Source organism: Brassica oleracea, chromosome C4 (assembly GCF_000695525.1).
Source record: "Brassica oleracea var. oleracea cultivar TO1000 chromosome C4, BOL, whole genome shotgun sequence".
NCBI classification, from domain to species: Eukaryota; Viridiplantae; Streptophyta; class Magnoliopsida; order Brassicales; family Brassicaceae; genus Brassica; species Brassica oleracea.
The window spans coordinates 26,515,774-26,528,352 of NC_027751.1; the positions used below are offsets into that span (position 1 = coordinate 26,515,774).

The 12,579-nt window shown below is 36.3% G+C and overlaps 2 protein-coding genes and 1 non-coding gene across 4 annotated transcripts; all 3 read left to right on the forward strand.

Annotated features, from left to right (window-relative positions):
* The first annotated feature begins 2,711 nt into the window (after window positions 1-2,711).
* Window positions 2,712-2,793, forward strand: TRNAS-GCU. The gene has a single exon. It is a non-coding gene; the product is annotated as a tRNA-Ser (tRNA).
* A 194-nt stretch (window positions 2,794-2,987) lies between these two features.
* On the forward strand, window positions 2,988-6,384 carry LOC106337183 (major facilitator superfamily domain-containing protein 12). Of its 2 annotated transcripts, XM_013776243.1 has the most exons (15): window positions 2,988-3,005; window positions 3,294-3,416; window positions 3,485-3,565; window positions 3,648-3,740; window positions 3,859-4,061; window positions 4,149-4,218; window positions 4,309-4,505; window positions 4,595-4,670; window positions 4,749-4,832; window positions 4,914-5,123; window positions 5,203-5,262; window positions 5,339-5,389; window positions 5,465-5,623; window positions 5,707-5,839; window positions 5,908-6,384. In XM_013776243.1, exons 5-15 carry the CDS (start codon window positions 3,907-3,909, stop codon window positions 6,093-6,095), a joined length of 1,383 nt encoding a protein of 460 aa, XP_013631697.1. In that variant the 5' UTR covers window positions 2,988-3,005; window positions 3,294-3,416; window positions 3,485-3,565; window positions 3,648-3,740; window positions 3,859-3,906; the 3' UTR covers window positions 6,096-6,384. The 2 variants fall into 2 exon arrangements, with proteins under 2 accessions (XP_013631697.1, XP_013631698.1); XM_013776244.1 differs by lacking the exon at window positions 2,988-3,005 and having other exon boundaries at window positions 3,037-3,416; window positions 5,911-6,384.
* Window positions 6,385-6,715: 331 nt separating this feature from the next.
* On the forward strand, window positions 6,716-8,471 carry LOC106337423 (pentatricopeptide repeat-containing protein At3g60050). Its single transcript, XM_013776524.1, has 2 exons — window positions 6,716-6,872; window positions 6,950-8,471. Exon 2 carries the CDS (start codon window positions 6,987-6,989, stop codon window positions 8,370-8,372), a length of 1,386 nt encoding a protein of 461 aa, XP_013631978.1. The 5' UTR covers window positions 6,716-6,872; window positions 6,950-6,986; the 3' UTR covers window positions 8,373-8,471.
* Window positions 8,472-12,579: the final 4,108 nt, after the last annotated feature.

Here is a 12,579-nt window from a genome sequence, read left to right on the forward strand (position 1 = left end):
CCTCACTCGCACGCTATCGCGAATCTCTTCCCGATAAGTCACCCTTCTTTCCACTACTCTAGCTCAAGCACGCTTAACTCTGGAATTCTTTCAGGATGTGCTCCGGAAAAGGTAAGTCAACTTTGGTGACATAGGTAGCCAAATCAATTCTCTTAAGCCTTTTCACATATCACAACTCGGGATGTTACAATTCACCCCCTCTCAAAGAACGCAACGTCCTCGTTGCGCCCCACGACAGGGCTCAAGATGCCTCTCAGGTCAGAACTGAGATGGCTAACCAGCTCTAATACCACTTATAACGTCCCGACCGCCCACAGCTAATGGGCCACCCACGCCCGCTCTCTCGGCCCGAGGGCCCCATCCTGTCTGACGGTCGGTCCGTTAATTTTCCAAGGCTCTAGAGTCTTGTTTACTGATCCTGCAATCACTACCCGACCTTTTCCCATGCTTTGGCCTCACTCGCACACTATCGCGAATCACTTCCCGATAGGTCACCCATCCTTCCACTACTCTAGCTCAAGCACGCTTAACTCTGGAGTTCTTTCAGGATGTGCTCCAAAAAAGGTAAGTCAACTTTGGTGACGTAGATAGCCAAATCAATTATGTTATTATGTTAAGCCTTTTCACATATCACAACTCGGGATGTTACACTAACATTAATGAAATCATTGGTTTAATTTAGGTATGTTTAGTCACAACATATTTCAATAGGCCCAAATTTAAAATGTCTTGGTAAATTTCAAATATGATTATGTTTTAATAGATTAGATATGTTAATTGTCGGCATAATCAACCTTTCTTTTATAAAAATAGGGTTTAACTAACTTCTAAAGAAATATGAAATTGTTTAATGTATGCGCTAAACATGTATGTATGGAACATAGATTTTCGACTTGGATTATTATTGTATTGGACGCAAAAAGATGTAATTCTATAATTCTATGTGACCTAAAGTAACTTAACGCATACGACAGACGCTCGTCAGACGTTATATTATGTGCTTCAAGTCTGCGCGTGCAAGTCTTTTTGTTTGATTTTATCCCATTACATTGATTATTCGAGTTCAAAGGTCAAATTAAATAAACACAATGGCCGATAATCATACAGAGAGGCCACACAATTTCATCAACCAATTAAGTTAGTAATCATTATTAATTATACTTACATCAATCGAGTTTTTTGTGTTCACTACTTGAATGTTGTATCAATCTAGTTAAAAGGTCAAATTTATTTAATTCTTAGAATAGAACATTATTTGATATTAGCGTGTTTGGTTACATAACATTTTAATTTATATAGTTTTGACATTTGTATATAAAACATACTGTATTTCTTTAAATCTTTGTTTAATGTTTTATTCGCGGGACTTAGACTTCATCTCCTTAAAACCCAACTTAAGAGAAAAAAGTATCTCTACAAAACGAAGTTGATACCATGTCTATTATCTATACAATTACTTAGTGTAGTTACTTTGGCTAACTAATTAAGTCTTTAAGCTGAAGAACCAAACAAAAAAAAACTAGTTAGACTGAGAAGTTAATCATGCAGGCCTGTAATCATGTAAGAAAAATTATAACACTCATTTTAATTAATGATATTTACAGTTTAGATATTTTTTTAAAAAAATTATAACCTAGTTTCGGAGTAATAATACTCGAGAATTGAAAACCGTAGAACAGTACTCATATTACCATACGTTTTAATTTCATTATTGCATCAAAGTAAGATACCATATATGTTTTGACCTTTTTTAAAAAAGAACCATAAAAATAAACAACACTTATTTAATTTAAAAAATTTTAAAATCAAGAACACGTTGATTCCTTGATATTGAAATTCTTTGCCAGCAGAAACTGCTCTTACGATGGCGTGACCGTCACGTTACTTCTCTCTTCTTAGATCTCTTCCCTTCTTCTCATAGCATTATCTAGACCTGAAACCGTACGAGCCAGGTTTTGTTCCATCACAAGGGTTTTCTGATTCCAAGGCAATCGTCTTCCTCATCATTTCCGTCTACAACCGTACGTAGCGCAACCCACCACTTACTTGCTTTTTTTGGGAGGTTGGTAGTTGATAGTGCGTTTACCTCTCTCTATTCTCTAAATTCTAATAAGTCTCAAGTCTTGCATTATTTTCTGATATTTCTTCTTCTTTTCTTTTACATTATTTTGAATATTTTTATATCGAAAATGTAAGACTATTATTTTGTAAAATTGTTGTCTTGTAAAATCGTTTGTTGATTAGATACACCGCCTTGTAATTTGTATTAATGACATCAATGCATTGTCAACATAAACTATATCCTTATAAATCCAAATTTATATAATGAATGTAGTCTAATATACATCCATATACGGGATATAATGTACGGAATTATGTTCTGTTGACACTTGACAGAGACTGATAAAATAAATGAAGCTACTGTTATTTTGCCGATTGGTTTATATGTAGGCTTTTTCTTTTTTTTTTTTTTTTTTTTTTTTTTTTTTTTTTTTTTTTTTTGTAGGCTTTTTCTTTGTCAACGGTTTATATGTAGTTTGATGGTGCCATAAGTATTTTTTTACATTTGACCAAGAGGTTTGTTTGACTATAGAATGTCTGATATATCTAAATATTTTATTTGTGGATCGTAATACATTGTATTACACTGAATACAAATACACTTCAATCTTAATGAGATAAATAAGTACAATAACCATTCGGTATCAAAAGTCGCTTTGGCCGAGTGGTTAAGGCGTGTGCCTGCTAAGTACATGGGCTTTGCCCGCGAGAGTTCGAATCTCTCAGGCGACGATATATTTTTCCTCTTTTCTTTTTTGATATGTGTACTTTTTTATCTATCCGGTGGCGTTAAAAGACTGCTGCAACGTGCCTTCTCTCGTCTAAGCAAGCAATAAACAAAAGTATATAAAGGCACTGACACAAGAGAACAGAAAGAGAGTTCACAAAATCACAACCACCGTTCCAAAGATTACGTCTTCTTATCGCGATATGGGCCAAACTTTGTAAGTACTCTAATAGAATCCAGCGGCCAACAATCAACACTAAAAAGGATCCAACTTTTTGTAAAGAATCTCTGACAACTTGCTATCTAGATTCCCACCTTGCACACTAATTCCAAAAGTTTCCCATAAAGCCATACACCCAAATCTGGAAAGAAACTCAACATGACCGCATGATTTTATTTTTGCCCAGACCATTCTATAAACACACACTCTCTCTCTGGGCACTTCAATTTTATTCAATTTTTATTTTCCAATTTCAAAGATTTTATAATAGTTTTTTTTCTCAAGTTTTCAACTAAAGACGGTGGGAGAAAGGTATTAAAGTACGTGGGAAGAGTGTACAAACTGAAACCTCATCTATATCAATCTCTCACTACAAGTATTTGATCAAGAGTTGATTCTGGGTTTCAGGTACACGAGAAAATCTCTTTGCTTTTTTACCTTTGAATCTCAAATCTCCACTTTACTCTGTTTTCTAGGTCTGAAATTGGGGCTTGGAATCTCAGTCTCAAATCTCTAAATCAATTTATCATTACAAGGGTTTGATTGGGAGTGTTCAGGTACGAGAAAGCTCCTTCCTTTTAAACTATTTTTGTTCATGGGTCTGAACTCTGAAGTTTCCCCTTTCCTCTGTTTTTCTAGGTCTGAAAATTAGGGCTTGAAATCTCAATCTCAAATCTCTAAATCAAATTATCATTGCAAGGGTTTTGATTGGGAATTGATTCTGAGTTTCAGGTATGAGAAAGCTCTTTGCTTTATTCATGTGTCTGAAATTTCAACTTTTCTCTGTTTTCTGTGTCCGAAAGTTCCTTTCTTTGTCTGTCTGAATGATCTATTGATATGGCTTTTTCAGCTTTAGATTGATTAAAATTTCCAATCTTTGGCTGGCAAATTGAGAAAAATGGCTGGAGGGAGTGAAGAGGATCCATACACAAAACCCATTGGAAGATGGGCTGTGTTCTTCTATGGCGTTGGACATATGCTTAATGACATCACTGCTTCTTGTTGGTTCACTTACCTCCTCCTCTTCTTGACCCAAATCGGTCTCTCCCCAAGGTGAAATTACATCTAAGCTTTCATGTAATCCGGCTTTTGATTTGTAATAATTCAATCATAATCAAGTTTGTGTTTTTTCTTATGTAGAGATGCAGCCATTGTTATGCTCTCTGGCCAAGTTGCTGATGGGTTTGCTACTATCTTCACTGGTGAACTGGTACCATCAATAACTTACAAGACTTCTCTGTTGTGCATGTTGTTTAATCTAACTAGAGTTGAAAAAAAAAATGGTGTTGTGTAATGGCAGATAGATAGGTTTGGGCATTTCAAGATCTGGCATGCTGCAGGATCAGTACTTGTTGCAATCTCATTCTCCTCTGTTTTTGGAGGTTGTCTGCCTTGTTCCATCCTCCATAACGACTCTTTATCACTAGAAACTTTCTCCTATAGCATGTTTGCAGCTATCTTTAACATAGGATGGGCTGCTACTCAGGTTTCCCACATGTAACTTCATCTTTCTTTACCTCTCTCATTTTCAAAATTCTATCCATTGTGTGTGTGTGTGACTGTTTGGTTTCTTGATTACTCTCCAGGGCAATGGTTAATTGCATCTCGTTGAACTCAACAAGCAGAGTAGCTTTAACAAGCTGCCGCAATGCCTTTACTATGGTCAAGCTCCTTCCCTTGAATCAATGTGTAGTACCAAATATGTTTGACTAAAATTGTGTTCTTGATTTGCTTTTTCAGGTTGCTAATCTTAGCTTATATGCGATTGCTTTAGTAGTCTTCGGTGTTATCAAGGCTGGTTCAAAAGAAAACACCGAAACACAGGTTTCATACTTTGTGTTTGGCTTCTCCATCATATAAATATATTCAATATTTGATTGCATGTTTTCTCCTTTAACTCTGCAGTATCGCTGGATTGCATACTCATCCATCACAGTAGGATGCTGTTTTGTGGTCATATTCCTTATGGGAACAAAGGAGCCAAGGCTGAGGATGGACTTGAAAGAAACTAGCCGCCGAGTGAGAATACCGTGGGTCTATTGGTTCAAGAAGCTTCTCTACTATCAAGTCGCTATGGTTTACCTCCTCACTCGATTAGTATTGAATGTCTCTCAGGTTTGTTATCTTGCTTATATCTATATGCTCAAACTGGGATAGATTCTCATACAAGGTGTTGTGGTTTATCCTTTCTCAGGCTTATCTTGCATTCTTCGTTATTGATGACTTGCAAATGGATCAGTCCGCTAAAGCATTGGTAATATATATTCAAGAAGATCATTATAGTCTTTATATAAACTACTATTCTGATCTGATCAAATGGCATTGTGTAGGTTCCTGCAATAATCTATATTGGCAGCTTTGTTGTTTCGGTCCTGCTTCAGGTTCAGATTCTCATTATATCAATTTCTTCAGTTATGTCCAAAAGGTTTTTTTTCTCACGGATTGTGAAAATGTAGGAGATACCGTGGAATGGGAGACGGTTAAAGGCTTATTACTCGGCTGGTGGTATCATTTGGATGTTCTGTGGTGCAGCTATACTTCTATTGCCTAGAGACATTAGTTCTTTCATGTATGCAATATCAGTCTTCATAGGCATCGCAAATGCATTAATGATGGTATAAACTATATTCACCCACCGCTCATTTTGATATCTCCTTTAGTTCTAAACAATGTCTAACTTCAAATCTATGTGACACAGGTTACAGCAATCAGTGTGCAGAGCGTGTTGGTTGGTGCAGAAGTAGGTGGATGCGCATTTGTATGTGGTTCCTTGAGCTTCTTAGACAAAATGTCTTGTGGAATTGCTCTGTATGTTCTACAATCACACCAAAGTAAGTTCCTTTTTAGCAACAGAACCATTTTGGTGTTAGCTGTTTTGGCTGAAGATGTTATGGGTTAGCAGGTACGTCACCAAGAATCCAACTAAACAACGGCCAACAAAGTGTTTACTTTTCGGTTACAAGATACGGTTTAGGCCTTGTTCCAGCTTTATGCTCGTTTGTTGGTGTTGTTGTGACATTCTTTATGGAGCTTGAAGCTGCTGGGTCACTATCCAAGCCCCTGCTTGATGAGCCGTTACTTGAATGACGGTTTCTTGAACATGTTTGATTTCAAGTCCACTAATCTTTATTACTACATATGGGAGTGTCCAGATTCTTTAGATGATGACTTTGTACAGTAAGGATAGATCACACTGTGACAGTAATTTACTTGTATCTAAAGAAATGTGGATCTAATAAATCTGGGATTTCAGGTTTGATTGATTGCTTTTTCTTTTTGATTTGTCTTGGGTTTTTGGTTTACTTTGTGTGTAAAAGTGACAAAATAGTGTGTCACTGTTGTGTACTATATGCAAGATGCAAACATGATTTGGAAATGTTAAATTCAATACTTTCTTACACTGAAATTATTAGTTTATTTCAATAATAAATTAACATCGATATTAAAATATTTTACATATGAAGCTTCGACTTTTTTACAAAGAAGAGTGCTAAAAGTTTATGTAAATTTTTCTATTAATCTATAAAATTATCAATAAATCGTTTTGGAATTACTTAACCCAAAAACATGGTGGTCTACAAATAATGATCAACAGTAAATATTATCCAACCCGGAAAAAACCATTTGTACCGAAAGTTAAAAAACCAAATAGAAATGTTCTTAACCGGGTGAAAGATTTGATTGTTGGCATAACCGGGTTTCCAAGTGTCAGCCGTCTTCTTTCGCTAGAAACCCTAATTTTGGGGGACATGTTGCAAGTCTCAGTCGCGCACCTCCTGAGAATCGTGTCGCCGATGAATTCGTTAAGGTCGGCTTCTGGACGAGCTAGTTAAACATCTATCGTCTGCCATTTTAACTCTCCAGGTTCGTAACAATCATTTTATCTCTCTTAATTCGATATTGGATCAAAATCGAAATTTAAAAATTCGAACTTTTTACAGGAAAGATCGCAGAGAATAATGGGGATTGAGCTCAGATATGAACTTTGCACTTGTTTTCACCACAAATGTAGTTCGTAAAGCTTATCGCTTTCTCTTCCCCTCTAGAAAATTCTGCAACGGAAACTTGAATGGTAGTGACGAAGAATCCGATTTAGGGTTTCCTCATTTAGAAGATCGAGAAGCAATCTGTGTTCGGAGTAAGGTTTTAGAGACTGGTGCGTCTCGTGTTCTCGAGGCATTACATCAAGAAGAAGACTCTGTTTTCGATACAAAGTTTTCACCTTTAGATGAATTGAATGTTAGAGTCTCTGGCCTTCTCGTTAGAGACGTTCTCGTAGGGATCTTGAGAAACTTGCGTTGTGATGATAACAACAAGACTAGATGCGCCAAATTAGCTTACAGATTCTTCGTTTGGTCTAGAGAGCAAGAACGTTTCAGACACACGGTGGATTCTTACCATTTGCTAATGAAGATCTTTGCAGACTGTGGTGAGTACAAGGCAATGTGGGGGTTAGTTGACGAGATGGTTCAAGACGGGTACCCGACGACAGCGAGGACGTTTAATCTCTTGATCTGCTGCTGCGGCGAAGCTGGTCTTGCGAAACAAGCCGTTGTGCAGTTCATAAAGTCCAAGGCTTTTAACTACAGGCCCTTTAAGCATTCTTATAACGCGATTTTGAATGCTCTGCTTGGTGTGAAGCAGTATGGTTTGATCGAGTGGGTGTATGAGCAGATGTTGGAAGACGGGTTTTCGCCGGATGTGGTGACGTACAACGTTCTCATGTGGAGTAACTATAGGTTAGGGAAGATGGATAGGTTTGATAAGCTGTTTGATGAGATGGCTAGAGATGGTTTGTCTCCTGATTTTTATACATTCAACATTTTGCTCCACATTTTGGGGAGAGGGAACAAACCGCTCGCCGCGTTGACTACATTGAACCATATGAAGGAAGTTGGGATCGAGCCGAGCGTTATCCACTTTACTACTTTGATAGACGGTCTGAGCCGTGCAGGGAATCTAGAGGCGTGCAAGTACTTCCTTGATGAGATGGTGAGAGTTGGGTGCACGCCTGATGTTGTTTGCTATACCGTGATGATCACAGGGTATGTTGTATCCGGAGAGCTGGAGAAGGCGAAGGAGATGTTCAGTGAGATGACAAGTAAAGGGCAGTTGCCGAATGTTTTCACATACAATGCTATGATCCGGGGGTTGTGTATGGCGGGAGAGTTCAGAGAGGCGTGCTGGATGCTGAAGGAGATGGAGTCTAGAGGGTGTAGCCCGAATTTTGTAGTGTATAGTACATTGGTGAGCTATTTGAGAAAAGCAGGGAAGCTTGGAGAGGCTCGCAAGGTAATAAGAGACATGGTGAAGAAAGGACATTATGTTCATTTAGTTCCAAAGATGATGAAATATAGGAGATGATGTTAGGTTTCTTTTTGTTAATTTGAGGTTGTTGTTTCTCTCATTTACAGAGTTTTGTAACTTACATTCTTGTTCTTTCCTCAAAGAAAGTTTGATAAGTGGTTCACTGATAAGTATAAAACAATAATAACAATTAATAAGTTGATAAGCTGATATGTTCACTTAGGGGCATTCATTCATTCACATTTTAAAAATAGTGGTTCCGGTTGAGATTTTAACTTTAATGGCTTTAGAGGCTTTAACTTATTTCTAAAGTTTTTTAAAGTCCTAAAAGTCTTCGTTAAAAATCTCAAAGCCTAAAAAACTAATTTTACTCTTTAACATGATATATATTTGTAAAGCCACAAATTTAGGTTTTTAGCTATTTCTAAAACCATTTTTTTTTAAAAGTTGTAACAGTCAAACATAAATTAAAAGCCTTAACAACGAAAGTTTCGAAAGTCTTAAACAATCTGACCCAGTGTATAGGTTTAGGTACATTTATCTGTAACTGAGGAATCAAACCGTACCAAACCAAAAAATGAGACCATATATTGAGTATTAGTAGTGCATCTACGTTTAAAAGATGCGAAGAAATCAATCTATTTTTTTATAAATTATTTAACTCCTTCTAGTGAGAGTACATATGTGATTTATAGACGAATTAAGATATAAACAGTGTTTTTATATCTAACTTGTACCAGCGGCCGAACCGGTAAACCCGATAATCGTATATAATCTGGTTTTGATTTAATGAAAAACTCATTAATTAAAATTAGATAAAACCTAAAAATTGACCATTAACCCCTGAACCGACACCCGTTGATCCGGTAAAAATCCATTAAATCTGATAATATTTTTTAAGAATTTGATTAAACTTTGAATAAACTATTTGATTTGCCATATAAGGTAAATGCATTATATTTATGTTATACATTTTAATTTATAGGTTGTAATGATTATTTTAAGATTACATTTGCGAGTTTTGGAACTAAAATTATTATTAAATTGAGTATAATTGAGTTAACTATAAAATATAATTTCTACATAAATTAATAATTTGTTTGTCCATGGAAAAAATAGTTTGGATTCAACTTATATAATTACGATTTAATATTAATTTTTATATTTTAAATACAATCATTACTATAACAGTTTAATCTAAATATGTTTTTTTCTTTTGTTCAAAAGTATAATGAGTCTTATATTAATAAAATTAAATTTATGGTTGTTGGAATGAACTTTCTTAAGGGGTCTTGGATGCAATTAATTAATTAATAGTTATGTACAATATAGTTTTTTAGCCTAAAAACCAAAAAAAAATTTCTATTAATGAGAGTTATAACTTTTTTATAGAGAATAAGGGAAATCTCTAAGGAGAAACATTGTAATAAATGCGTTCACACTAAACTAGACACATGTCATATGTAGAAACATTGTAATAAATGTGTTCACACTAAAATGAACATATGTCACGTGCAAAGAATTTCTCAACCAAACTCTACATAAATATGTTCATGTACTTTACGTTTTTTTAATATAAAACTCACATGCATGGTTTTTCTTTACGTTATTTTTACTGTTTACGAATAGAGCTCGACAAATTATTCATAAATTTTGATTCGATTCGTTATCCGTTTTGATTCGAACCGAAAAATCTGGATATTCATTACTCTACGAAGCAAATCAAATACTAAAATGCAATATCCGTAAAAAAAAATAAAATCACTAATATCAATATTTATAGTAACGAATATCCAGTTGATCCGTTATATGCATATATATATATATTTAAAGAATTATATATAAGTTATATATTATAGTTTATATAAATTTTACAATATTTTTGTTTTTAAATAATTTTATTTTTCATGTATTATTTTGAAAAACTATCATTTAATATTAATTAGCAGTATATATTTATCAACCATCTTTATATACTTTTACATACACATATATTTATGCAGTACTTTGAATGGTGATCATAATATTTTTTTTTGGCAATCAATACTAAATATTTTTGACCAAATATTAAGTTATTAACTAGACTGTTGTAAAAGAACGGGGAAACTGTGTGCTTTATTTCTGAATATAAGTCCCTTTATATAGGGGTTACAAAGAAGAGATAAAATGAAAGAGTACAAAACCTAATCCAAGAAGAAATAGGAAAACTACTAAAGATAACAAGAAAAGGAAAACGTCCGAATCCTAAGTCGGCCAAAGGAGTGGCCGACTCTCTCTCCTCTGGACGCGGCCGTGGCTGGGCCTGGTCGTGGCTGATGGGCCTTCTCTTCTGATCTTGGTTAATAGCAATCCACTCCATGATTTATAACACTCCCCCTTGGATGCTATAACCATATTGGTTTATATCATGCACGACGTTGCCTCATTAAAACCTCTCTAGGAAAACCAAAAACCCAAGGCGGGAAAAATGGAAACCGTAGACAGGAAAAAGAGTACAACACATGACACTCCCCCTGATGAAGGCTTCACTGAAGATCCTTCAGCTGGCGCATTCCTATCTGATGAACCAGCTTCCTGAACGTTGAGGTTGGCAGAAGCTTCCTGAACGTTGAGGTTGGCAGAGACTTGGTGAAAAGATCGGCTGAATTGTCACTGGACCGAACTTGAACCACTTGGACTTCTTTAGCCTTCTGCAGGTCGTGGGTGAAGAAGAATTTGGGCAAGATGTGTTTTGTTCTATCTCCCTTAACGTATCCATCTTTGAGCTGAGCTATGCAAGCTGCATTGTCCTCATAGATGATCGTTGGCTCTTCTTTTTCCTTTCCCACGGCCATGCAACTCTCTTTAAGAATATGGCCGGTCATGTTCCTCAACCATACAAGCTCTCGGCTTGCTTCATACATGGCTATGATCTCGGCATGATTAGAGGACGTGGCCACTAACGTTTGTTTCGTGGACCGCCAACATACTGCAGCCCCACTGTGTATAAACACATATCCTGTCTGAGATCTAGCATTGTGTGGGTCATATAAGTACCCATCATCTGCATATCCGGTCAAGCTCTCTCCTGGCCGATCGGTATAGAACAACCCAAGGTCTTTTGTTCCTTGCAGATATCTGAACAGATATTTTATTCCGTTTCAGTGCCTAAGTGTCGGACATGAACTGAATCTAGATAGTAAACTCACGGCAAAACTGATGTCCGGTCTAGTATAACTAGCCAAATACATTAAGGCTCCAATGACACTTAGGTAAGGCACTTCCGGTCCGAGTGTCTCCTCGTCTGGCTTCTTTGGTCCGAATGGGTCCTTCTCTAGGTCTAAGAACCTTACGACCATAGGACTTGACAAGGAATGAGCCTTGTCCATATTAAAATGTTTGAGTATCTTTTCTGTATATGTCTTTTGATGTACAAGGATTCCTTTGTCTACATACTCAAATTGCAGTCCCAAACAGAACTTAGTTTTTCCTAAGTCTTTCATTTCGAATTCTTTCTTTAGACATTCGACTGTTTGAGAAATCTCTCCAGGGGTTCCTATTATATTCAGGTCGTCCACATAAACCGACATAATCACGAAGCCCTTGCTGTCGAATCTCTTTATGAAAATACATGGACTTATTGGATCGTTCTTATAACCCTCTTTCACTAGGTACTCTGATAATCTGTTGTACCACATTCGACCTGATTGTTTCAAACCATATAAGGCTTTATTCAGCTTAATACAATGATGTTCTCGAGAACCTTTCTTATCTTTGGGCTCAATACCCTCTGGAACTCTCATATGAATTTCATTATCCAATGGGCCATACAGATACGCTGTTACTACATCCATCAGGCGCATATCAGGTTTCTCTTTCACGGCCAGACTGATCAAATATCGTAATGTAGTTGCGTCCACCACAGGGGAATAAGTTTCCTCATAATCTTTTCCTGGTCTCTGTGAGAATCCTTGTGCTACAAGCCGTGCTTTGTATCTCACTACTTCTCCTTTCTCATTTCTCTTTCTCACAAAGACCCATTTGTATCCCACTGGTTTGACATCTCTTGGTGTCACGGTTATAGGGCCAAAAACGTCTCTTTTCTTTAATGATTCTAACTCCACGTTTATAGCTTCTTTCCATTTGATCCAATCTGATCTTTGCATGCATTCATATATGGACGTGGGTTCTAGATCCTCATCTATTTCCATGATCTCAAGTGCTACTTTATATGCAAATATATCATCGACGTCGATATCTTTTCTGTTCCATTTCGTTCCAGACA

What these genes read in the sequence shown, in the direction of transcription:
- LOC106337183 (XM_013776243.1), top strand. Translation starts at nt 3,907, where the DNA reads ATGGCTGGAGGGAGTGAAGAGGATCCATACACAAAACCCATTGGAAGA. An exon ending in CAAATCGGTCTCTCCCCAAG is followed by an intron (nt 4,062 to 4,148) that starts GTGAAATTACAT and finishes TTTCTTATGTAG; the next exon opens with AGATGCAGCCATTGTTATGC. An exon ending in TGTTCTACAATCACACCAAA is followed by an intron (nt 5,840 to 5,907) that starts GTAAGTTCCTTT and finishes GTTATGGGTTAG; the next exon opens with CAGGTACGTCACCAAGAATC.
- LOC106337423 (XM_013776524.1), top strand. Translation starts at nt 6,987, where the DNA reads ATGAACTTTGCACTTGTTTTCACCACAAATGTAGTTCGTAAAGCTTAT.